This window comes from Rhinolophus sinicus, chromosome 1 (assembly GCF_057876585.1).
Source record: "Rhinolophus sinicus isolate RSI-liver-muscle chromosome 1, RSI-T2T, whole genome shotgun sequence".
NCBI lineage: Eukaryota > Metazoa > Chordata > Mammalia > Chiroptera > Rhinolophidae > Rhinolophus > Rhinolophus sinicus.
This window is the reverse complement of record NC_142501.1, coordinates 2,449,852-2,476,512: the sequence shown is the minus strand read 5'-3', so window position 1 is coordinate 2,476,512 and position 26,661 is coordinate 2,449,852. Positions and strand designations below refer to the sequence as shown.

Sequence of the window (26,661 nt, the reverse complement as noted above, 5' to 3'; positions counted from 1 at the left end):
AAAAGGATGGGGAGGGACAGGGATGGGGACAGAGGCACTTTTAAAAGACGGCTAGCAAGTGTGGCGTGTGGCTGAACAAGGGAGCAAGGCCGGCTCTGTGGGCCTCAGAGAAACCAACAGGCAGGGTGTGTGGGGGGTGCTCTGCCAGCTGCGAGGGTCCAGGGAGGCTTCACACCCAAGAGTGACTGGAGGAATGGGGGAGCTGGGGAGGGGTAGGATGGGGAGCACTGATGTTCACCCACATGTGGCACTCCGCAACTTTGCTGGAGGGTTTACAATTTCTCACGCTCACCCCCCAAAGTTAGGCCAAATGACTAGTGGTGACCAGTGACATCTGAGCAGAAATGCCGTGCATCTCTCTGGGCTACAGCATTTAATGTCACCTACAGATCCTCCAGCCCTCTTTGACAACCCTGAAACAAGTAGTGTCACAAGATGGTGGAGGGACTGAGATGGGCAGAGTCCCCCCATGTCATCCCAACCTGCCATGGACAACATGCATGAGATGAACTTGGCGAGAGCTGCTCATGGTCTCAGTGAGGGCCGCTGAGGCTGGGGACTCTTTGTTACTTGGCACAATCTGGCCTATTCTGATTGATATAAGGGTAGAGAAGAGCACCCTCTGCAGAGGCCCAGAGGCACCAATGGCACAAGCATCCTCACAAAATATACAACCAGTTTTTTCAGTTATAGTAAGTTTAGACCTTGTCATCCTGAAACAAAAGTTTAGGACAAAGCAACAAACCACTGAAGTTATCCTGAGCCAAGGGCAGAGACGGGCACGGAGGCAGGGGCAGAGTCAGTGACTGGGCGGAGAGTGGTGCATTCGGTTTTGAACAGGTGGGTTGGAGGCATCTGTGGAGCATCCCTGGGGATACAGGTACCTGAGTGGGAGGAAGGCCTAGCCTGATGGACAGGAGGAGGGAGCTGCCAGCAGACAGAGCTGCTCTCAGGAGAAGCCGACTCAGGACAGAGCCTGGGGAGCAGGACTGCCCCGGCCAGCAGGTGGAGGCCCAGGGGAGAGAATGTTTGAGGAAAGATGTTTAGCACCAAATGAAATAATATCAAATTAATAGATTTTTTAAAAATCACATAAAAATTAACCACTTGTGAATTTAAAACAACAACAACAAATTCTTCCAATAACTTGAGGGGCTAATAGAATATCCAAATGAAAAAATAAGTCTATTTATATTCTCAGGAAAGTGAGAACACCATATAACATAAAGAAGAGATGCAGCTAAGGCCACATACAGAGGAAATTGCATAGCCATGAAGCTGTACTGTTGCACAAGAAAGATTGGAAATAAATAAGCTTAGCATTTAAGTCAGAGCCAAGGGGGGAAGAATGCCTCTCAGGAACATAAAATGCAACCAAAAGTTGATTCTTTGGAAGCAGGAGTAAGATTACAAAACCACCTTGAAATCTTGTTTTTAAAAAAGAACACAGCATTCACCATTAGGAATAAAAAAGAGACTATGGTCATGGCCACACTAGAAGATGAAGCACGAAAGCTGCACACGCGGACACCACGAGCAAAGCCGACACGGTGTGAAGTATCTCTGAGATCTCCCGGGCTCACGGTGAGTTTGTGATGAACCCGAGGAACAGAAAGTCCTCTGTTGCTAGAGACAAAAGTCCCCATCCACTCAGGCTAGCAAGAGCCTGCTGCCACGATCCAAAAAACTGTAGACCTGTTTCACTTAGGAATATTATGGGGACAACCCAATTCACTAGCGGGGCTCAGAATAGACGCCCAGAGACCAGTCCTGTTCAGGTGCCCATTCCTGGGACCGGGGCCATAGGGTGCCTGCAAACCCTGAGTCCCCGCAGACCCTAGCATCCAGTCCACTCTGCTTCCACAGCGGCTGTCCCCACTGGCCCTGGCAGGGGACCTGGCCATGCTGCCTCAGGACTCACCTCGGCCCCGGGACTTGGCTGCAGGCTTGACAATCCAGATGTTTTGAAGCCCATCAATCTCCGTCTGAGGGTTTACGCACGAGATTTTATTCAGTAGAGCCTGGCACTGTGAGAAGTGATTTCTTGAATTGGAGATGTAGACGTCACCACTACAAAGCAAAACCCAGAAGGCACATGAGGCTCTGAGGGCAGCACTCGGACTCCACTGACCAGGGCCGGGTCGGGCAGGCCTAGAGCTTCTGCTGGCCGAGGGGCCGCTGGCACACGACCGTGCAAGGCTGCTCCTGGCTGGGCCGTGTGGAGACCGGGGATCCGATCTGTGGACCCGACTGCATGTGCACCCCATGAGCGCTGTGCCTGGGCTGAGTAGAGGCTGCAGGGAGACAACAGTGGGGTCCCTGTGTGCCCCTCACGTCCATGAGCCCCCCATGTCTGTGTGTCCGGTGGTCAGTGGTGGCTAGGACGGCACTTCACCTGATGGGAAAGCTGAGCAGCCCACGCTGGCTGCACCTGTGTCCTGGAGTGAATGTGGGCTGGTACCAGCTTCATGTCCCACAGGCTGGACTGTCCATCAGACTGGCTGGTGGCTGCACAGTCATGGCGGCAATGGGGCCGGCCCAAGAAGCCACCAAAATTTAAGGGGACAAAGGCAGGGAGGATGGTAGAACTCTTTGAGTGGCTTTAGAGCTTGGTGGCGCAGCATGAAACCCTGGGAAAGGAAACCTGCCCCAGGACCACATCAGGCCCCCACACATGGATGGACTGCAGCAGAGAACCAGGAATGAAGCCTTTGGGGACACAGCTCTGTTCACACCTGCTGGGGATGGTAGGGCACCATGGGAGGAACAGGGAAGTGTGGGGTGTCCCTGAGGATGTGGAAGAGGTCCCCACCTCTGTGGAGCTGAGTTGGGACACGAGAAAGCAGGAGCCACCGGGGGTACAGGCCCTTCCCTGGGTGCAGGGAATGTGGGGACGTGTCACACAGGCCCACATCCCCTGCTTCTAACTGGACATGCTGAGGGGAGCCCAGACCCACCGGGCCCTCCTTTGTAGTAAGAGTGTGTTATCTGACCCAGGATGACAACAGGATGTGGTGGCAGTGGGCACCTAACAGCCCTGGCTGGCAGCAGACTGGCCCCAGAAACCGTGGTGAAATAAGCCAGGTCGCCAAGAGTATCTGCCGTCCTGGTCAAGATCACAGCTGCCCAGGAGACCAACCAACTCATACGACATGAGTGCCATCTCAGTTTTGGTTCAGACAGAAGACAAGAGGCTGGCCTTCCTAGGGGAAGGAACCCCATGTCTCTCCGCCGGGCATCCGAGTTCCTGGCTAGAAGGACGCCTCAGCCAGCGTGGGGGCACTTGGGCAGGAGCACAACATTCACACAACAGGTCATGTGCAAAGTGAGTTTGCACAGATTCATGTCTGTTCTCTATCCACAGTGGGCATCACAGACAGAAAAGAGGCGTGACCCCATCCATTACACACAAAAACTAATTACAGGTTGATGCGTCGTAGAATACCTTCATGACCTTAGACAGACAAAGGCTCCTGAAACAGGACCCGGAAAGCCCTGCCCTGGTAGAAAAACCAAACACTGGGTTTTATCAAAAGTACCTTTAAGAGGTAAAAAGCCAAGTCACGCCCTGGGAGGAGGCACCCTCGATGCAGCGCGTATACCCAACGGGGATCTGGGAGCATAGACAGAGGACACCAAGAAACAATCAAAAGGGCGACAACCAACCTGACCTTGAAATGGGCAAAAGACGTGAACAAGCTTTTCCCAAGAGCATCGTTAGGTGACCAACACACACATGACACCACCAGAGACACCCACACTCACCACCGGAGTGACCGAGAGAGCGAGGCAGCCCAGCTGCCAGGGGCTGTCTGGACATGCAGGAAGGCAGCCCACCCGCCCTGCCGTGGGCGTGTGAGTGACCCTGTAGGACGGCTCTGGAAGTTGCTCAAAACTGGGTCACCCATTTGCCCCATATCAGAATGGGTGAATCCTGTGTGGTCTGTTGACAGGACGGGAGCTACACCGCTGCAGGCAAGGAGGCGCTCCGTGTGTGTGCAGCCTGGACGGGCCTCCCGCACGCGGGGCACAGCCTGAGTGACTGCATGAGTCGCAAGTGCACATGAGGCTGGCAGGGGCGGAGTCAGACAGGACTGGCCTGGGTTCTGCCGGGAAGGGCTCCCAGGGGCCTGATGGGGCCCGAAATGCTCTGTATCTTGATCTGGCGGTAGCCACCCAGGTGGGCACATATGCAAAGTCTCATCCACCTGGACCAATACGGGCGTCCCCTCATCCAGGGGCCTGCATGGCCTCCGCTGTGCTTATCTCCATACACAGAAAAGAAGGAAACAAGGAAGGAAGGGACAGAAATGACCCTGGATGGTGCATGTGGGCTGCGGGTAGACCCTGCAAAACCGTCACTGACCTCCCTGACTTGCTCACTCGGCCAACAGCTGCTCACACAGGGGGTTCCTGGGTCACCTCTGCCCAGCTCCTCTCTGTTGGCTGCTTTGAATGGGGTGCTGGGCCCCTGGCCCTGGGAAGGACTCGGCCCTCAGAAGAGGGGAGGAAATCCAGGGTCAGCCTTTGGGCCCCGGGGAAGCGAGGGATAACGAAGGTCAGGAGGACCCAGGAGGCCTGGGACAAGCAACAGCTGTGCCAGCGCCGAGCACCTGGGGCCAGCCAGAGGCCGGTCTGCCTGTTGCAGGGTTCAAACCAGGTAAAAGACATGAAGGGGTGTGAGAGGTGCTTACGGAAATGTTACCTACAGATGTCCCCAATGGGGGTGTCATCCTTTTATCAGCCACCAGGGGCTTGGTGGGACAGGAGGGGCTCCAACACCTACACAGCGCCGCCCCACCCCAACACCCAGACAGGCTTCCCAATGCCCAGATGGTGACCCAACACCCACACGGCACCCCACATGCCCATACAGGTCCCCGACGTCCCAGAGGCTGGACTTCCCTAGACAACCCCTGAAGCCACCCCCCATCCTCTGATTAGCGTAAGCACGGCGTCCGTGCTCCCTGCCTTGCCGGGGCCTCACTGCCCAGGGCTCCGAGCCAGGCGCTCACCGAATGAGGGAGTAGTACTGCTGGGTCAGGTCCCTCCACTCGTCCTCCGTCAGGTCCTTGGCAGCGTCCTCAGAGACATCGATGTCCTCGTGCTCCAGCTGCCCCAGGTAGTCCTGGCACACCTTGCACGCCAGGCCCACGAGCTGCTCCGAGAGGCCCGTGAGCTTCGAGTTGGCATTCTCAGGACCTGAAACGCAAGCGTGGGCTCGTGGAGTGTGGTCCCACCCACCCTGTGGAATGGTACCACAAAGGCCACCAACCCCTCTGTGCTCTAAGGCTTCACAGGTGATGCTTCTCTGGGCAGCCACCTGGATGCCACACCTATGTCTGGGGAGGTACCTGCCCACCTCCCAGCGTGTCCTCCAACTAGACATAGCTCCTCGGGGTGGGACGAGACTGCGCTTCTTACGAACCCGCCGCAAAGCTGCCGTTCTCCGAGCCCACACGGATATTCGGGAAATGTTTTGTGAACAGTGCTACAGGCCAGCCCCACGCGGGGACCAGCGCTGGCATAAGTGGGCATGGCACTCTGAGCATCCGACCTCCTACCCGGCATCTTACTGTCCTTCTGGAAGGGTCAAGGGACCAGGGGTCAAGATCGCTGAGGGGTCTCAGGAAGCACTGAATACAGGGAGGTCCCCTCATCCGGTGGCCTGGATCCCACACAAAGCATCTGGCCCCAGGTAAGGATGCGGGGACTGGGCTCAGCACCAGCAACTGTCCATGTGTGGACAGGGCTGCTTGGCTGGTGCCTGGAAACAGTTGCACAAACTATGGGGACAGCTATGGCGGGAGGTGGTGGAGGCTGACACAGACCCCTCATAATGAGCCCCCCCCACCCTCCCAGGCACTGCCGTGGGAGAAATCCCTCAGGTTCGTGCAGCTGCTGCAGAGATTACAATATGCTCCTAACAATGTATTGAAGTGAAAAATATATAAATAACTATTTTAAAGCGAAAAATGGCACTTCAACATTCCAGTTTGGCACGTAAGGAGCTTAGAAGGTGGCTTCCTGTCTTAACAAGTTAAAAGTGGAACAAACTGAGAAAGCACCAACTCTTGTTAGATCCATGAGAGAAGTGAGGTCACAGGGCAAACCACTGCCCTAAAGGTGGAGAGACCAACAGGTGGGCACACAGAGCCACCCTGAGGGGCCCAGAGGCTGAGAGCGGGAACCCCATGGAGACCAGAGCTGGTGAGACAGCACCTGACTCACTGACAAACCACTGGACTCAGAGCAGACAAGTCTGAGTGTTGAAAGCTCCAGGGGGGCTGCAGTCTTAGGGGGCCCCACATGTCTGTGAGTTTCACCTCTGAGAGATTGACCAGGTTCCCACAATGAGTATCTGAGAAAAACCCCCTGTGCTTCTGGCAGGGGGAGGGGGAAATAGCCATCCTGAAATGTGCCAGACCACTCTGTTCTTAACCAGGCCTGCCCTCGGGAGAAATAGTTAACCAGAGCCTGACCAACCTAAGAGAAGAGAAATAGTCAACTCCAGCCCTTCCCGCCGTCTGTCCCACCAAAGGGGAGAAATGGAGACACACACGGGGATCACAGTGCAGGGCGCAGGCTCACTACAGACTGACCCGAATCGTGGGACCACAGAACACAGAACACAGATTCTACATTGTACTAAAGGTTCTATCTAGCCCCCCACACCTGACACCACGTCACGAAGGCCCATTTACTGTACTCCCTGTTACCAAGGACATGTCCGCCTTTCAACAGTAAACAACAAGGCAAACTCAAAGGCAAAAACGCCGTTGGGGGAGACAGAGCAGCATCAGAACCAGACACGGCAGGGGTGCTGGAAGTATCCCATGGGAATTTAAAGCAACTGTGACTCTCGTGCTAGGGCTCTAATGGACGAGACAGGTGGCACACTAGGACACATGAGCAACATCATCAGAGGGACGGAAATTCTAAGAAAGAACCAAAAGAGAAGCGAGGGATCAAACACTGAAATGGAAACGGAGAAACCTCTGATGGGCTCATGGGCTGGACATGGCTGAGGAAAGGATCTCTGAGCTGGGGGTAAATCAATAGACTCCTTGAAGACTGAAAAGCAAAGCGAATAAGACTGAAAAACATTGAACAGAATATCCAAGATCTGGGGGAGAACTGCAGAAGGTGTGACGTGTGTGTGATGGGAACGCCAGGAGGAGAAGAGAGAGACAGAAAGGAACAGAAGTAAAATTTGAAGCAATAATAACTGACAGTTTCCTCAAGTTAACCTCAGACAAACGATAGATCCAGGACTCCAAGGACAACAGGTAAAAATCTACACCTCAGCTTATCATGTTCAAAGTACAAAAAAATCCAAGATAAAGAAAAAATCTTGAAAGAAGCCAGTTATATCCGATCTCTCCTCAGAAGCCGTGCCAGCAAAAGGAAAGTGGAGAGAGATCTTTAAGGTGTTGAGAGAAAAAAACACTAGCTTTCAATTCCGCATCTTGGGAAATCATCTTTCAAAAGCAAAAGAGAAATTCTTGCTCAGGCAAAAACAAAAACAAGTAGACCTACCTTGCACTAAACGTTAAAGAAGTTCTTCAGAGAGAAGGGAAGTAACAAAGGTCAGAAACTTGGATCCACGTGAAGAAAGGGCATTAGAGACAAATGAAGGGAAATAAAAGCTTACTTTTCTTATTCTGAATTGACCTGACATAACAATTTAATGAGTACTATTAAAGTTAGTAGCAACAACGTGCACGCAGAAGTGAGATGAATGAGAGCAATGATACAAGAGGCGGAGGAGGATGAACACTGACCGCTATGAAGAGCCTCAGGGGCTGTGAGTGCTACAGTGTTCCTGGAAAGTGGAGATGGATTCATTGTAAATGTACATTCCAGACATAGGCCACCACTAAGTAGCAATACAGACACCTGCTATGCTAAGAAAGGAGAGCAAATCATAGGAAATGCTCAACTAACACCACAAAAGGCAGGAAAGGTGAAAGAAAATGGCCAAAATGTGGTAGGTATCAATCCAGCTATGTCAACAATCCTCTAAACAGCAATGGCCTAAACACCACCTCGAAGACAGAGACTATGCAGTAGATCCAAAAACAGATCGACTGTGTTCTACAACCAACCACTTGGAAAGACACGCACAGATTAAAAGTGATGGGGTGGAGAGAGAGATACCACGCTAACAGGAATCAGAAGAAAGCTGGAGTAGCTCTGGTAATTTCAGACAGCAGACTTCAGAGCAAGGAAAACTATAAGGGATTAAAAACAACAGGTCAATTCTCCAAAAAGACATAACCAACGGTCCTTAATGTGTAGGCGTCTCACAACAGAGCATCGAAATACATGAGGCAAAAGCTGATAGAACTGCGAGGAGAAGCAGATGAAGCCACTGCCACAGCTGGAGGCTTCAACAACCTTATCAGAAACGGTCAGATCCAGCGGACGAAGAACCACAATGGACTTGGTTGAACTCAACAGCACTGTCAATCAACTGTATAGAATGGGCATGTGTAGACGGCTTCACCCAGCCACAGCGGACCCACATTCTTCTCAAGGTCGCATGGTACATTCACCCAGACAGACCACATTCTGGGCCATGAACACTCCTAAGGCATTTAAAAGAATAGAAACCACACAGTGCGTGTTCTCAGAACACAATGGAACCAAGCTAGAAATCCACAAGAGAAAGATGGCTGGAAAACCCCAGACACTTGGGGATTAAAATAGAAACTTCTAAATAACATGTGGGTCAAAGAAGAAATATCAAGAGAAACTTTAAAATATCTTGAACTAAATGGAAATGAAAACACAACTTAAAAACGTGTGGGGTACAATGAAAGCAGTGATTACAGAAGGATTTACAGCATGAATGCAAATGTTAATAAATAAGAAATACTGAAAACCAATCATCTAAGCTTAGGAAACTAAGGAAAAGAAGAGCAAAGCAAATCCAAAATAAGTAGAAGAAAAATAATAAAAACCGAGCAGAAATCAATGAAATTGAAAAGAGGACATCAATAGAGAAAAATGAACAAAACCAGAAGTTGGTTCTTTGAAAAGATCAATAAAATCAATAAGCCTTTAGCCAGGCTAACTAAGAAAAAGGAGAAGACACAAATTACTAACATCAGAAATAAAAGTGGTGACATCACTACAGATCCCATAGACATCAAAAGGATAATAAAAGGAATATGAACAACTCTGCGGCCGCAAATTTGATAACCTGGGTGAAATGGTCCAATTCCTTGCAAGACACAATCTGCCAAAACTCACACAGGAAAAAACAGTCTGAATAGGCCTGTATCAGTTAAACAAATTGAATCAATAATCAATAACCTCCCAAACACAGAGCACCAGGCCCAGATCGGTTCCCTGAAGCTGCTTTAGTAAAGTCAACAAAACAACAAAAACAGCGACAAAGACCTTATTTGGGGCTTGCAAGCCTGAGACCGTGAGGCCCAGTCTCCCCACAGCACACAGGACGCCATTCCCTGTCACCCTCCTCCATGGGACCCGTTGGAGCTGAGTGGGAGTCAGGGTGGAGCCACAGCCCATTGCTAGCCACACACAGCCCACTGACCCTCCTGCCACTGTCTGCCCAGCGAGGTTGGGCCTCGGGCCACACTCACCTGTCTTGTGGTTGAGGTCACTGTCACCAGCCTCCTCCCTCCCACTCCTGGCTTTGCTTCTGCTGCAGTTCTGGTGGCTGACCACCCACTTGAGGATGCTGGAAGCCATGGTGAGCCGGAAGTCGTCTAAAAGGACACATAGGCCTCGCCCCTCTGCCCACGCTGGGGACTGGGCACCTCAGCCAGTGCCAGCGACTTCAGCCCAGGTGTCCCTCAGCTTCCCCACCCTCACGGCCTTCCCTCCATGGGGCCGGTGCTCCTGACACTGCCCCACTCACCCCAACCTCCACCCCTGCAGACGGAAGTCTAATACACCCCGGGACAGGCCCAGAGGCAGAACTCACATACCCCTCCTGCCCCCAGACCACCATTCATGGGCACCCGCACCCCCTGCTGCCCCCAACTCCTCAGCCGTTCCTCCTAGAAGGACCTCTGCTGACAGCCCCGGGACCTTCCCCATCATGGAGCCTCCCTGGACACAGCGGCTTCCACAGCTTTCAGTGCAGATGGCCTGGGGTCCTGAGCGCCCACCCAGCACAGACGGCAGCTCTGGGTCCTGCAGACCTGGGCTTGGCAACCAGCTGGCTCCGAGTACCCCTGAGAGCGAGCCCATGCCGCAAGGCCGCTCCCCAGCCCACCCAGACTCTAGCCTGTGCCCCCAAGGAGGTCTGCAGGAGATTCTAGCACCTTCTCATCCAAATCTGTTCCTTCCTCACCTCAGCTGAGGCCGCCCGCCCAGCAGGCATGGCCAGCCTGGCAACACCCACAAGCTGAGGTCCCCTCGCCACCTCTCCCATGGCCATGGAGCCTCCCACAGGAGGCCCCTCCCTCCATAGAAACAAATGCCTCTGAGCTCACACACTAACCCCCTGCCCCTCTTCCTGTGGACACTCAGGCACACTGCCCACACCAGCTGGCCTGGCTGCTCCCCAGCCTGGCCCCTGCAGCCCTCCCTTGCCTCCAGGCCTCTGCCCAGGGTCCCCTCTTCAGCAGGCCCTGCTCCCATCCTTCTCTCCACTGCACGTCTCACCTCCAGCCCCCACGGCCCTGCCTTGTTGTGTGAGCCCCAGGGTGGGGTCAGGACACAGGGCAGGGGTGCTGAGCAGACACCACATCTCCATGGGCCCCACATCTGGTGCTCAGGAAACATGGGTCACCCCTAAATGGACCCTCTGCACCTGCCCTGACCTTGGCCTTCTCTCTCCTGTGGCCTCGCGGCAGAATCCTCCTTTGCCCCAGACCAGAACCTGGGGTCCCAGCCACCATGGATGCTCAAACCCATCCCAGCACCACCCCCGCCGGTCTCTCCCAGCACCCCATCAGCACACCCAGCTCTGCGCTTCTGTCAGAATCCAGTGCCTCCCCTCCTGACTTGCCCATGCTCCCCGAGGGCATTTCTGGACTGGCCCTCACCACATCCACGGAACTGAACCCCCAGGTCTTGGGATGGGACCAGGCGCTACCATCACCCCTGTGCCAGTATCCAGCCCAGTGGCCAAGGCTCATCCCATCTCCCTTCCAAGGCCCCTGCAGCGTCAGCAGGGTGGACTGAGGTCCTGCAGGTTTCCTGGCGCACAGGCCGCCAGCACTTACCCAGGAACGCCTGCTTCTCGCTCTCAGTGCAGAGGCTGTAGCAACGTGGGAAGAAGGTGTCGGGGTCGGCCTGAACGTACCATGGCAGGCTCCTCAAGTTCCAGCACAGCCCGATCTCCAGAGACAGCGGCACGTCAGGCCCCACAGGCTGCGCCGGCCCATCTCGGACCAGCCCGCAGGCCCCAGGACCAGACTCCTCCCCACGCCCTGGCCAGCTGGTACCAGTGGCTGTGTGACCCACTGTGCTGCCAGGGCCTTGGGTTTATCCTCTGGTTGGTGACAGGTCCCAGGGAGAACCAGGAGGCTGTCAGAGGGCGCCAGGGTGCTGGGCACTGCGTTGCCCTCCCAGGTCCCTAAACGGTGCCCAGACTCAGGCCCAGGAGAGGCGGGGGCAGCTGGAGGGTCTACAGCAGTCACACACCCACCACTCTGGCCCCGTGGATGTGACCTGAGTGTTAAAGTGGCCTGACTGGAAGTCCTGCACCCCAGGGCCCAGCCCATCACCCCACTTGGAAAGAAGCTGAGTGCCCTGGCAACCACTCTACACAGGGTATCCATGGGTAGCCTGGCCTGACTGCCCATCCTGGGAAGGACGCCAGCAGCCAAAGCTTTTTGAGAGACACACTGGGGGACCAGACCCCCACAGGGAGCCCTGGGGGCAGCAGTGAGCCTCTCCCGACCCCCATGTCACCCTTGCCTGTTGAGGGGATGCTCCCCTAGTTGACGGGGAAGCCCCTCTGCCCAACCTCTCCAAAGTGGGCACGCGTAGGCCCATCGTCCTGGGCTGGCCTCACCCCTGAACCTGAATCCCCGGGGTAAACGTGGGACAGCATCTCAAGGAGGCGCTGTGGGGCTGAAAGGAGGTGAGGGTGGAAAGCGCCAGCATGGCACACGCTGTGTCACTGCGCCCTGCCACAGGAAGTTAGGGTGTACGTGAGGGTGGGCCGCCCCAGCTCGGGACCAGAGCTACTTTAAGGCCCACAGTCTGGGCTGAGCTGTGGTGGCAGCCCCCATGCGCCCATAGGAGGGTATTGCTGTGGCCTCAGGGCCACCCAGGGACACAGTGAGGGGCACAGGGGACTCTGGGGGACTGGTGAGTGGGGTAGGGACTGAGTGACTCTGGACACTGACGCTGGGTAGTGGCAGTTATCCTGGGGAGGAGCCCCAGGGTGACTAGTCCACGTGTGGCTGTGCTGCCACAGGGCGCTGGCATTTTAGGGGGCAAGGCACGGCCACGCCGCCCCTGCCCAGCCCCCACTCACCTTGGTGGTGAAGGAAGCCGTCTTCCCGTAGTGATTCAGCATCTGGTCACAGTGCAAGCTGTGACAGTCAATGATGTCCCTTTTGATGGTCCACAGGAAGTACGGCATTTCGTTTTTTACCAACCTTGCCTGGCAAGAAAAAACCTATATCAGTAAATACGAATTCCAGTCACAGACAGTTTGTCAGCTTAAACATGGGCACACAGGGACACACACACAGCGCCCTGCAGTGTGTTGCCCAGGCAGCCGACCCCCTCGCCTGGCTCTAAGGGGGCCAGTCATGACGCCCGGTGTGGCTCTAGCTTGGCCACCCATCCCCCAGGACACAGCATGGTGTGAGAGACCGTGCCGTGGTCGTGGCTCAGGGACTCTCGCGTGGCGACCTACCATCGCATCGTGGATGTCCTCCATTTTCCCCAAAGCCTCTCCTTGGTTTTCTTTGCCTTCAGCACATTTACTTTCTGTAAACATGACACATGGACAGATGTCAGCGTGCCACGGCCTCTGTGCCAAACCACAGACACACGCGCCAGTGCCACTGTCACCGCGGCCAGAATGGCAACCTCATCTCCATGTGCCTCTGCGGGTCCTAAGACGGAGCAGGGCACAGTCAGGCTCAAGCCACGTCCATCTGTCCGAGGGACCTGGCACTGTGCCAGGCTTAGGGTCCCTGGGGGTGAGGTGGTGCAGAGGGGCATGGGGACGGCGGGCAGTGGGGTTTGCTGCACGTCAGGACTGTGGAAGCTGGGCCTGTGCAGATCCCGGAACCAAGAGGGCACAGCTGCTCTGTGCCCAGGGAGGCGGGGGTAAGCACTGCGGGAGGCCAGCAGTGACCAGCGGAGAACTGGGGCTGGAGGAGGGACAGTCAGGGCATGGACAGTGGGGACACTGACAAGTGACCAGTACCAGGGTTTAAAAGCACTTGCCCACTGTGTGGACGCCTGGGGTAGGGGAGGCTGGGGGACGACCTCTGGCATGGGCGATGGGCTCCTGTGCCTGCCGAGGGGGCCCCCAACACATGCTGGGCACGGCCCCAGTCACGGGGCCAGTGGGGCTGTCACAGCCCCCGGCAGTGGTGGCTTACTTCCAGGTCCTTGAGACAGACACACACAAATGTCGCACACCGAGAGACAAAAGCTCTGATACTCTACCAGCCACCCCGTCACTTCCATCCTGGACACTGGCACTGCCCTTGGGCAGAAAGTGGAACTTCTTCTCCACCCAGCCCCTCCTCCGCAGGGCGGCCCGCACCACCGGGTAGTGTCCGTAGATGGAGAAAATCTTCTTCTCCTCAAACGGAAGAGCGGATTTTCAATGAAAGAACTGCAAGTTAACTGTCTCTCTGTACGAGGAGTTTTCAAAGCAGACTGAGACGGGCTGCACCTGCAGGAAGTCCCGCGTCCTGCTCCACGAGAAACACCCAGGAACTCCACAGATGCAGGTGTGGCGGGGCCACTGTGCGCCCGCTTCCTCGTGGGGCATTGTACTCACTCCCTCTCACACACTCACCATCACACACACAATCACACACATACATCTCATACACACACACCTGACACACACTCACCATCACACACACTCACAACCGCACACACCACACATCATACACACACACACCTCTCTCACAGACACACACACACCATCACATACATGGAACGCACAGCAGGGCGCTTCCCGAGACATGGTGACAGGGCCTGAGGACGTGTGCTCTATGACCTTCCTTTCTCCACAAACGTACTGTCCCTCATGCTGTGGGGGGCATGGGTGCCCAAGGTTTGAGGAGGGAGAGGAAGGAGCCATTGACCAGGAAGGGCTAGAGGGTCTGTGGTGCTGAGGGCACAGGGCCAGCACCAGGGGAAGTGGGGGACTCTGCCCACTGCTGTGGGGATGGGCTCAGGTGCCTGGAGACGAGGCAGAGAGATGGTCGCTGGTGAAATGTGCTAGGCCTCCCCAGCTGAGGGACAGGACTGGAGAGTGACAGCCATGCTGAGCCCTGGGACCCACAGCGCTGAGGACGCAGCCTGGACACGCTCACCTGGGCAGTACGCAGGTGCATGGTCAGCAGTGAGCTTAGGGCCTCAGGAGCTTGGGGGAGCAGCCAGGAGGTGAGGAAAGGAGCGGGAGTGGCTCAGACTCAAGGGGTCCCTAATGACTTGACTTTGAATTAATAAAAAAGACAGACTCTCCTGGGGTGGGCCAGGCCTAATCAGGCGAGCCCCTTCAAAGCGTGTCCAGGGCTTCGTTGGAATTAGGGCTCAAAGTAGCAGAGCTTCCCTCCCCGCTGCTGTCTGTGACGAAAGTGCCACAGCTTCCTAGGCCACCAGGAAGTTAATTCTGCCAACAGGTGAGGGGCCTGGCCGTGGGTGCTGCCCCAGGCGAGCCCAGGGCCCCAGCATGGCTGATGCTGGATTTCAGCACTGAGAGAACCTGGACACAGGGTCTGGCCTGGACTCCCAGCCACAGAGACTGTGAGGTAACAAGCAGGCGTCAGGGCAAACAAGCCCACAGTGGTCAGTTCTGCAGCGCCAGCAGCTCTGGGGGATCTGCACCCACAGCCAGCACTCGTGCCTCCTCAAACCTTGGCGCCTGTGGCTAGCAGCTGTGAGCTCAAGGTCCAGCACCCAGGAAAGACCTGGCTGGCCACAGGACTTCCAAGCCTCCTTCTACTCGGAAACGGATCCAACGCCTGCCCTTGCAGCCCAGCGGGGCCGCCCTCCAGGGCAGAGGGAGCTGGACAAGGCTGATTCATAGCAGGGTCGCTACAGTGAGGGGGGCGGGAGTGGGATGGGCTGTGAGTATCAGCTCCCTGCAGCCTGGGCACTCCGGTAACTAGCAAATGCAACAATGTTAGAAAGATTGGCTGATTTTATAAGTTAGCAGAACTCAATACCTAAGGGAACTACAGAAAGAATAAAAACATAGCGTGAGACTTCTAATGCCTGAGAGAGGGCAAATGTAACTTTAAAAGGTAATCAGTCCACAAGGAGGCGCGAAAGGAGAGGAAAATGGAGCAGACAGGACAAGACCAATGAGTGAAAGTAGATGGAAACATTCGCATAGACCAGCAGTTTCACTAGATAACACACTAAATGCACCAGTTAAAAGATTTTTTTAAATCCAACTCTTATGTTCTTCATAAGAGAAAATCAAGAACACAAGCCTACGTAGAAAATAAAGGATCTAAATCTGAGATAAAACAGACTTTGGGACAAGTTAACATCACTAAAGAAAAGAAAATTATTTCATGTACACCTGAAACTAATAAAAAAAGAGGAAAAAAAGAAAAATCATCTCATCACTTAAAGAAAATAGTCAATTCACCATAAAGATACATTTGTTCCTATTACGAGGCTGTAAGTTATATACAGAACTACACGGCAGACAAATGCACACTATGATAGGATATATAACACGCTTCTCAGTACATGCTGAACACACAGACAAAGAAGAATCAATAAAACTAGAAGACTTGAACAACACAAACAACAAACCCTCCACTGGCGGCTATGAAGACCGCACTCTACACCAACTTTTACATAAACTACCAGGACGCTGGGCATAAAGCAAGTCTGAGCACATCTCAACAGAGTGACATACAGATCACATTCTCAGCCACAATGCAATCAAGCTACAAATCAATAAAAACTAGAAAAGAGCCACAAGTATAGAAATTAAAAACGATACTTGTGATCCATGATCGATGAAGAATAATGTGACTCATAAAATACTTTCAACTGAATCTCAGCAGAAATACTACCAAGTGGAAGCTTGTGAAACGCAGCGAAGGCTACTTAGAGACGTGTTTGTCGTCCTAAATGTTTGTATGTTTTCAGGTTTCAGAAGAAAATCTGCAAATTACTGAGCTGTTACGGCTATATTTATATGAAATCCCACAAAAGGCAGGGGCAGAGATCACAGAAGGCACACCGACGGCTGCCAGGATTTGGTGTGGGGGGAGGGGAATAACCAAGGGTGGGAGGCACCTTCCGAGGGAGATGGACGTGTCCTCTGTCACAGCCACGGAGGCTGCCAGCCGACGACACGCATTACATGTGTTGTGCTTCTCTCTCCAAGTGCATTGCCAAACTCTGCACTTTGTGGTGTGTGTGTGTGTGTGTGAGTGTGTGCGTGCGTGTGTTGTGTTGTGCTTTGGAAGAAAGTTAAGGACTGTGTACATGTTTGTGTATTAATGTGCGATGGGTTTCATGGGGCTCCCGTGGTTCCCACCTTCTGAGCAACGGCCACTGATGCACAAGAAGAGCAGAGAATGCAGCCTTTTCCCCAGAAAAAACTCTCCGTGTGCTCAGAGTGGCTGGTGTGCAGACGTCTGCCTCCACTTAAAGAATACTAGCAGCTTCCTTGTCTCCCCCAGACCCAGTCACTCACATTCCAGTGAAATGTAAGGCTCTCTCCCTAGGGAGGGGTGCCAGCTGCCCCCAGCTCCCAGAGTCATAACTTGGGGTTCCTCTGCTGAGGCACAAACGCCCTCTGTACACACAGGTGGCATCTGTTCTCACTGTGTCACCCCAGGGGCCTGGAGCATGAGGGACTGCCACGAGGGGCTCCATGAGTCACTGAGAATCTATCCGTGATCCAGAAACCTCGTCCGGATGTGCCCACAGCCTGAGTCACACGGTGGGACAATGGAAGAGGATTCCACTGTGTGTGTGTCTGCACTTCCCCAACTTTGAAAGTGTTACCTATTTCCAACGTACAGCGGAAAGAAAAAGTACCTCAGGCATAGCCTCCGTGTGGGGGCCAGACTGGCTGAGGGGGGGCTCCAGAGGCTGCGACTCACTCCCCAAATCCATTCCCATCTCTAACAAGTGCCCCCCAGCCCAATGAGCATGTACCTTGATTGCCCTTTCCGCCAGCTGCCTTGCTGTTTTGTATCTGTCTAATTTGGGGGAAGAAGTCAAGTCTTGGGAAATTCCTCGTTTTAATTCTGCAAAAGAGAAAGAGAGACGAGGCGAATGAGTGCTCTTAACAGGGAGACACAGTGGGATCAGAGGTCCAGCCCCTCCTAGCACCCCGTCCCCACACACTCTCACCTGCAGTCCTCTGGCTTCAGGGGCTGACCAGTGCAGCCCCCACCTGTCCCCGTACCCCCCCTGCACCCCCTCCCTGGCCCTCCGGCCTCCTGCTCCCCAGACTCTCCTGCATCTGTCCAGCCCCTCCCCAGGCTGCAACCCCCTGGCCTCGCCCTCTCTGTTCCCCGCCCATGCTCCTCGGCAGCTTGGTCTTGGGGCACCCTCTCTCCTTGCTGGGCTCCCACCTGCTGTGTGGCCACATGATGGACCCCCTCAGCCTCCGCCTGGGCCAGCCCTCCCCTTCACCAGCCCCCTCTTGTCTCCTTTCTGTGACCCCGGCCACCAGATGCCACCAAGTTGCATAGTAACCACCTTAGAAATTAAAATGAAACCCACCCCCGTCCCCTGCACCCCTCCTCACTCTGACACCCCCTCTCCACACCCCCATCTGCTGGGCTCCTCCAGAAAAGCTCATGCTAAGGCCCCGTGTGCAGAGGCCGGTCCCATCATCACTCCCCTGGGTCCTGGCCCCTGGCAGCGCTGGACCCCTGCCAGTCAGCCCCTCGCCCCAGGTTCCCTGCCCCTGCTGTCCCCTCCTCACTGTGACCCTTTCTCCCTCCCCATGCCCTAACCATAGAAGTGCCCAGGCCTGGACCTCACTCCCTATGCCATTGCACGTGGTGACTAAATCCCACCATGCCCAGACCACCCGACCTCCTGACGCCCCCTGGACCCGGTCCCTGGATGTCCAAGACGCATCGCACACGGCACAGGCCAGCAGCAGACACCTCACCCCTGCTCGTCCTGCAGCTTCCTTCTCTGTGGACCCCAGAGCCCCACGTCCACATGGCCAACTGATAAACTCAGGCCAGAGCCCCAGCTGCACGCCGCCAAGGAGAAAGTGAACCTCAGCTCCACTGGACACCACACACAGCAATTAACCTGAAGTGGGTCGCAGGCCTGCAGTGACAGCTAAAGGCACAAAGCTCCCAGGAGAAAACGCAGGCACGTGTTTCCACAGCGTGGGGTCAGGCCAATGTTTCTGAGACGCACTGACCATGAAAGTTAAAACTGGCCAACTGGATTTTATCAAAATTAAAGTGTCCTGCTCTATTAAGGAAACGAAAAGGTCACAAACTGGGAAAAAGCAGCCACAACCTGCACCTCTGACACAGAGGGACACGCTCGGTGCTTCTACCGCCAGGACATCTGAGCTAATCTATGCTGACGGAAGCCAGAGGTGCAGGAGGAAACCGAGAAGCTGCAAACGTCCAACAGTGTCACCTTCGAGTGGACAAAGCCCGATGGGTACACCAAGGTGGTGCAACTCTGCTCGCGGTGACCGATGGCACCAACGAGCAAAGAGCCACCAGACAAAGACCTGCACATGAGTGTCCAAGCTTCCTCCCCGACTCACAGTGCCCACATGTTAACTCTAGCACACGGGGACAATTATTAGAACTGACCCTTGAGGAAACTGCGTCCTTGACCACCGAGTCGTGAGCTAGGGATCAATGACAGGCCCAAGAAGCAACCAGCCAGCGCCTCCACAAGCACACTCCTGAATGACCCTCGGGCTGCGGAAGAGACGCCAGACGCCGACTAAAATGATAACTAAAATGCCAAAAGTCACCTGTCGTGGGCCAGAGCTAAAGTTGTGCTTACAAAGAGATTCTCAGCCATCTATGCATTTTTTTTTACAAAACAATTAGGCTGAAAACATGGAGTAACACATCCATCGCAAGACCTCACAAAGAATATAGCACACGTAAACCCAAGAAAATTAATAGAGGACACTGAATGAGCTCTTTTAAAAATTCGATGAACCTTAAGCCAAAGGTTTAAGACAGATAATATCAATAAACAATTGATGAGACGAACCGATAAAAAAGAGAAAAGGTATAAAAAAGTAATAACAGGATAGGAAAACCCCCTTAGATGGTTAAAAACTAAGAGGATATGATGAACTTTATGGCAATAAAGTAGAAATTTAGAAGAAACAGACATCAAGGACAAACGGAGACCAGCCTTGAAAATTCCCTGAGTGGACTGAACCGGGTCAGTCACCCCAACAGAATCAACTCAGTTGATTCTGTGGAAATAATGATGGGAGTCAGAGCAAGCCGCCCCAAACATGCCACTTTGCGTGTTGATCGTTATGGATTCAAGTTACTGAAGAAAGTGGGGTGCTAGAAATGCACTGGCCCCGCTGTCCCCTCAAAGCAGGAAGTAAACCTCCCACAGGAAAGGTGGGGGAAAGGTGCCCTCCCTGCACCAGAGAAAGGCCCAGAAGGTTTACTGACTTGCTCCCCTAAGGCTGAACCCCTTCATCAATTCCTCACAAATAACTGTTTTTTTTGTTTAAGAGGTTCCAAAGCTGGCTGTGTTGGTCACCGCGTTGAGCCCCATTCCAAGTTCCGGTGTGAGTGTCCTGGTTTGCAAAGTGTCTTTTTGGTGCTTTTTACCAACTGCCACTCCAGTGACCCGCTGGTTTTGCTTTGGCTGTTTATGAACCATTCAGAGGACAAATTCCCGGAGAAATACAAGTTACCGTTCCTGACCGAGAAGTAATAGAAGATGGGTATCACCCTCTACCTAATGCAGGAACTAAATCTGAATTTCAAAGCCTTCCAGAGGGAACACTACAGGCTCCTGGGCAAACTTGACAACTACACAATTCCTGGGCAGAGTCCTTCTGAGGGCAGGAGAGGTGGGACCACCCCTAACTTGTTTTAAGAGGCCGGCAAGTCAAGTCGTGAGAAAGTGAGACCACAGGCCCGTGTGATACACGCTGAGGACAACATCACACCCAGAGGTGAGCACACTGCCCCCAGCGACTTCACAAACGCCACCCACTCACCAGTCAGTCACGCTCAGTTACTATTCAAGGCGTTGTCATTCACGTCATTAAGAAAATTAGGAAAAGTCGGAAACATCTGAAGAAACACCCATCTCCACTCAGGCTGAACTAGAACATGAACAGCCGCCAGCACCCAGATTTTGATTCCTCCCTCCCTCCACCCACTCTCGGGACAACTGGGGTTGCTGGTCTGAGATACTGAAGCCCCCGGGTGATCTTAGGGCACCTTGGGGGCACTTATAGGCTGGAGGGCACAGCAAAACGATTCAGAAACGACTTGAAGAGGCTTTGAGGACCAAGTAGAGATCACAGAGTGTCATAAAATATGAAAGTGACTGACTGTACACAGTACAAAACCCAGAAAGATTCTCCAAAGTAAAAAAGCCACACAAAAAGAAACCTCGCCCGAGGGCAGCGGAGATGCCTGGCATACCAGCACCTTCCCTGAAAACCCGCAAGTAAGGGAGGGAGGGAAGCACCCAGCATACCTTCCGGAAGGAAGTGAACCTCATGAAGACCACAGAGGCCTTCGGGGGAAGGAGCTCTTCCAGAGTGCAGCTGATCAGCTAGTTGGTGTGGGAGAAACGGCCTGTTCCAAGGGGGCAACTGAACCCTGGGAGGTGGGTGGGCACTGTGGTGGCCATGCCACAGCTGCCGTGGGGTCAGCTGTAGCCGTAAAGGTGACCACACAGCAGTACTCCTCCCCTGCCCAGGCCCGGGTTCCTCACAACCCCACAGGTACTGATCAAAGTTCTCTCCAGCCATCCTCCCGCACCCGACCCCATCTCAGAGGGACCCTGCAGGGACCCATCACAGCAGGGAACACGGACAGTTACCAGGTGCCAGAGCGCCACCCTTCCAAGCAGCCACGGCAAACACAAGTCTACATCGCAGGGCTCTGGCCAGCACTGACCCACTGACCAGTCGTAGCACTGATGATGAGACAGCCAGACACTGTGGGCAGAACCAGGTGCACAGACCCTCGAGGTGACCTGGCTGCACACTTAGCCCAAATCCCATCAGGCCACTCCACTCACCTCCGATTCCCGGGGAAAGGGGAACAGCTTAGATACCACTGTGAAGCCACAATCAGACAAATCCCAAAGGTGGGGCTGCCCAGAGAACAACAGGCTGTCCTCATCAATAAGCCCCCATCTTGAAAACATACAGCCACAGGGCTGTTTATTCTGGATTAAAAGACAGCCTAATGCAATGTGTGGTCCTTGACCAGACTCCGATTTGAATAACCAACTGTACATTTATTTGGGGAGTTATTGGGGGCATATGAATATATTCTGGGACTTTATTAAGAAATTATTGTTAATTTTATTGAGTGTGAAAAAAGATTATATTAAAAATGGTTATACAAAAAATGGTTTGTATATTAAGTATTTAGATACAGGCTAATAGCTATTTAGTAAGTATTACTAAAAATTTAATAAAATCATTAAGACAAAAGAGAAACATTTCATTACGTTAAAAAGGTAAATTTGTCAGGAAGATAAAAAATTTTCAAATATGTATTTACTTAATAACATAGCATCAATATCTATAAAAACCCAAGTTGACAGAGATTTTTTAAAAAAAGACACAGGAAACCCACCATCACAGGGGGCTATTTTAACCTACTTGTCTCAATAAATGAAAGATGAAACAGAATCAGGAGAATACAGCAGATCTGAACATGCCGGGTAACCATGGGACCCAAACGACAAACGCAGCTCCGGGTCCCACAACTTGAGACACATTTTTTTTCACACACTCATCTTCCAGGACAGATCACATGCTGCACAGAGTTTCAATCAAATTCAAAGGAGTGAAATAATACGGATTAAATTATCCAACAAATGTCAAAGCAAACTAGAAATTATAACAAAAAGGTAACTAGAAATTTTCCTATATGTTCAAAAATTAAGCCGCACACTTTAAAAATAAAGCATGGATCCCAGGAGAAATCAGATGAAAAATGTAAAAGTATTTGAATTAAATGATAATGAAAATATGACATATCAAAGCATTATAATGCAGCTAAAATAGTGATTAGAGACAATTTTATACATTTTAAATGCACATATTAGAAAAAAAAAATCGAAAATTAACTACACTGTGATCCAAGAGGCTAGAAAGAGAACAAATAGACAAAAGGAAAGCAGAGACAGGAAACAATAGAGAAGTGAAAAACAAATATACTATAGAGAAAATTAACAAAACCCAAAATTGGACCTTTTTTAAAAAAAATTAAAGTTTATTGGGGTGATAATTGTTAGTAAAGTTACATAGATTTCAGGTGTACAATTCTGTACTACATCATCTATAAATCCCATTGTATGTTCACCACCCAGAGTCAGTTCTCCTTCCATCACCATATATTTGAAAAATTGGACCTTTGAAACATTTTTTAAATTGAAAAACCTCCGAATAGACTAATCAAGAAAAAACAGAAAACGTGAATCACCAATATCAAGAAAGAAAAAGGGGATGCCATGACTGATTGTACAAATACTATTACAATGATAATAAGATATTATGAATATCCACATGCCAATAATTTGACAGTGAAGACACAGCTTATCAAAACGGACATAAAATACACAGAAAATCTGGATAGGTCTGTTTCTGTTAAAGAAATTAACTCCACAATTAAAATGTTTCCACAATGAAAACTCCAGGTCTAGCTGGCATCACAGGGCAATCTTTCCAAATATTCAAGCAAAAAAACAAAACAAAACCTTATATGAACCCTTTCGTTGACTAGGAAAAACAGACTATTTTTCAACTCTTTTTATGAGACCAAAAATTTAATACCCCAATCTGACAAGAAGATTACAAGAAAGGAATAGTACAGGCCAATCTCACTCATAAAGATAGACACAAAAATCTTTCTGTCTAAACAAAAAACTTGTAAACTAAGTCCAGTGACATATAAGCAATACACCATGACCACATGGGGTTTATTCCAGAAATATAAAGTTGAAATAATATTTGAAGATCCATCAACATAATCCACCACAATAATAGACTAAAGGGAAAAAATATACTATCATCTCAATAGAGGCAGAAGAAAGCATGTGATAAAATGTAATAACCATTCACTTAAAAATTCTCAGTAAACCAGGAGTAAAGGGGAACCTCCTGTAAAGCTTATAGCAACACTATACTTCATGGTGAAACACTGAGCACTTTCCCCGGGTTTGGGAACAACAACAACAATAAAAAGATGTCCACTCTCCCACTGTACTCAACATTATACTGGAAGAACTAGCCAATGCAATAAGACAAGTAAAGGAAATAAAATGTATCAAGAATGAAAAGATTTGCAGATGACTGTGCAAGGAACAAATCGAAATGAATTGACATGCTATTAGAATTAGTATGTTTAGCAAAGTCACCAAATATCAAGTCAGTTAACTGACATCAACTGTATTTCCCTGTACCAGAAATAATAAAAATATGAAACTCAAAATGTCAACAGCATTCAAAACACATCTAACAAAAGAGGAGTAAATCTAACAAAAGAGGTCTCGCTTTATACACTGTTCATGGGTTGGAAGACTCAATATTGTCAAGATGTTAATTCTCACCCAAATTGATCTACAGAGTCAAGGTGATCACAATTAAAATCTCAGCAGGATTTCGGTGCAAATTAACAAGTTGACTAACATTTATATGGCAATGCAAAAATCTGAGAAAACCAAAACATCGCGAAGAATAAAGTCAGAAGACTTATACTACAAAATATTAAGACTATTATTATAGTTACAGGAATTAAAACAGGGTAGCAGGAAATAAGGGTGGGCAGTAGATCAATAGAACAGAATGGAGAACCCAAAACGGACCTATGCCTGATTTCACAGAAACACATGGCCCCACACAAGAAACACAGGTCTGAACCACTGGGCCACCCACGGGGCAGTGGGAAGGACAGGAGGCCAGGGACGATACTGACTGTTTTCTTCTCTCCCATCTCCTTCCAAAGAGAAGGACAAGAGCCTCTTCCTTTCGCCCAGCTCCATTCTGGCCCCCTCCAGCTGCTGGCCCTTCCTGCCTCCAGCTCGGGCCTCTGCAAGGAGAGGGATATCAGCGATGGATCCAAGGTGGTGGTGGTGGGGTGCTGCTCGCTGGGGCCACCTCAGGTCTGGGGGTTGGAGCAGGTCTGGGGTTGGGGGCAGGTCTGGGTTTGGGGAAAGTTTGGGATTGGGGAGAAGTCGGGTTGGGGGCTGGTCTGGGGTTGGGAAAGATGGGGGATAAGTCTGGAGCTGGGGGGAAGTCTGGGGCTGGGGGCCAGTGTGAGGTTGGCGGCAGGTGCGGGGTTGGGGAAGAGTCTGGGGCTGAGAGCAGGTCTGAAGTTAGGGTGGGCAGGTCTGGGGTTCTGGGGGGATAGTCTAGAATCCCCAGGTGGAGGGAAGGCTGTTGTTCCAAGCGGGCCGGTCTAGGGTTAAGTGGCAGGTCTAGTTGGGGGGTCGCCTAGGGACTGGGCGGGTCTGGGGTTAGGGGCCTGGTCTGGGCTGGGGGCAGGTCTGGGGTTAAAGAAAGTCCCACGTTCTGAGGGGGTGGTCTAGAATCCTGGGGGGAAGGGGGAGATGGGAGTTCCAAGGGGGGAAGGGCGGGTCAGGGGTTCCTAGCGTGAGCGTGGGTGGGGCGGGGCTTGGAGTGCTGTCTGGACCCGCAGGGCAAAGGCCAGGCTAGGGGGAGGTGGGACCAGCACTCACCCCTTTGCCTCCGGTTGGCTCCCACCACGCCCCCACCCCTCGCTGCGCTGCCCAGCATCCTGCGGTTGCCCTGGGAGACAGGAGGGTGCTGCGCGGCGCATTGTGCAGGCGGGGGCCGCGGGGGGCGCAAGGGGCACCGGCAGTGGAGCTGCGGGCGCGCGGAGCGGCGGCCCGCACTGGGCGTGGGGCTGCGCGGGCGTGCGGGGTGCTGGGCGTGGCGCCCGCGGGGTTGGGTGCTGGGGTCCTGGCTGGTGCTAGAGCGGGTGCCGGGACGCCGGGCCCCACGGACCATGGTGTCTGCTGGGAGGAGGGCCTGCGAGTGGCCGCCCCGCCCCCACCCAGAGTCACACAGACCTGCCCTGGCAGTCAGTCCCCCAAGTCATAAAGACCGGAGGGTCACAACCGGTCCCTGCCCCCAGGGAATAGCTCGGGATAGGCCCCGCCCCGCGATCCTCCTGACGCAGCCTTCTCGCCCCCACCGCGGGCCTCTCTAGACCCTCACTCCCAGTTTCCCCAGCAGGACGGCCCGGGGGACCCCCGCGGCCCGGCTTGGGGGAGCGCACAGTCCCTCAGGTGGAGATGAGGCCCGGGGGCTGCGCGTTGGTGTCGCCTCATGGGCTGGGGACGATCGGGCTGCCCCGGAAGTACCCCCCTCACCCCCACACCCCCGCCCCCCGTCCTGCAGAGGAACCCAGAGCGGCCTTGGCATCCCAGGTCACTTGGTGTCCCGCCCGCACCCAGGGTCCCTGCCCACGAGACATTCCCCCTCCCCAACCGGAAATTGGCTTCCTTCTCGCTTTGGCCTCTGGTCTGGCACCTTTGGGGGGGGGGGAGTGGGAAAGACCCACCACCCCATCAGTGCCTTGCTCACTAAATTTCTGAAACCTAGATGTCATCTTTTTTGGGTTTAAAATCATCTTTATTTTGTATGTAACTTCCCAAGCTAACTCCAAAGTGGGGTTCTGCTCCCACTTTGAAGTGGCTGTCGTGCGGGGCGGCCTGCGGGGTCTCTGGTCCCGCTCCCAACATAAGAACGCAGGATACGGTGAGGCCAACAAGGAACACCCATGGAGCCATAGGTAGGGGAGCCATACCACCACGGTCTCACTGGAGGCTGGGCCCACCGGACGCCGACCTGCTGTCCGCTTTTCTGCCAACCGACTGACCGATGACTCTTCTCCACTCTCTCCTGTTCCTCTCTCTCGGCTCTCCTCTTCCGCTCTCTTCGGATCTGCTCGGCTCTGCTCGGCTCTGCTAGGCTCCTCGGCAATCCTCCGTAGTCGCAGCAGTTATACCAGCGGCCAATTGGCTAACCGGCCACAGCCAACGGCCAATCAGCCACAGTCGACGGCCATTCACCACCTGAGCCAGTACCCCTTCACGTGAGGCCGAGAGCCTGTAAACTACTCTCTGGGGCTCTGTCCCCACAGTGGCCATGGAGGACTCAGTGGATGGCCCCTCTGTGGGGACAGGTCCTTCATGCTCCTTTGGGTTCTCACCTGCAGACTGGCCTCAGGGGTCACATGCCTCATGAATGAATAAAAAAACGGCCCCCACCTTCATGCTATGCGTTATCTCTCAACCTTTTCAGAA

General features: G+C 52.9%; 1 protein-coding gene across 7 annotated transcripts in view; it reads right to left on the bottom strand.

Annotated features, from left to right (window-relative positions):
• The window catches only part of TTLL8 (tubulin tyrosine ligase like 8), a 46,389-nt gene extending 19,781 nt beyond the window's left edge, over positions 1-26,608 (bottom strand). Inside the window, exons 1-10 of one of the 7 annotated variants that reach the window (XM_074326626.2) lie at positions 26,163-26,608; positions 24,306-24,419; positions 17,323-17,414; positions 13,621-13,759; positions 12,857-12,930; positions 12,470-12,598; positions 11,208-11,322; positions 9,615-9,740; positions 5,016-5,202; positions 1,922-2,070 (exon numbers count right to left, since the gene is read on the bottom strand). In XM_074326626.2, the coding sequence (XP_074182727.1) occupies positions 1,922-2,070; positions 5,016-5,202; positions 9,615-9,740; positions 11,208-11,322; positions 12,470-12,598; positions 12,857-12,930; positions 13,621-13,759; positions 17,323-17,414; positions 24,306-24,372 (1,078 nt within the window). In that variant the 5' untranslated portion in view covers positions 24,373-24,419; positions 26,163-26,608. Of the gene's footprint in view, positions 1-1,921; positions 2,071-5,015; positions 5,203-9,614; positions 9,741-11,207; positions 11,323-12,469; positions 12,599-12,856; positions 12,931-13,620; positions 13,760-17,322; positions 17,415-24,305; positions 24,420-25,068; positions 25,689-26,162 lie in introns of those variants that run through there. The other 6 variants (XM_074326624.2, XM_074326625.2, XM_088795711.1 and 3 more) reach the window with 6 other exon arrangements.
• Positions 26,609-26,661: the final 53 nt, after the last annotated feature.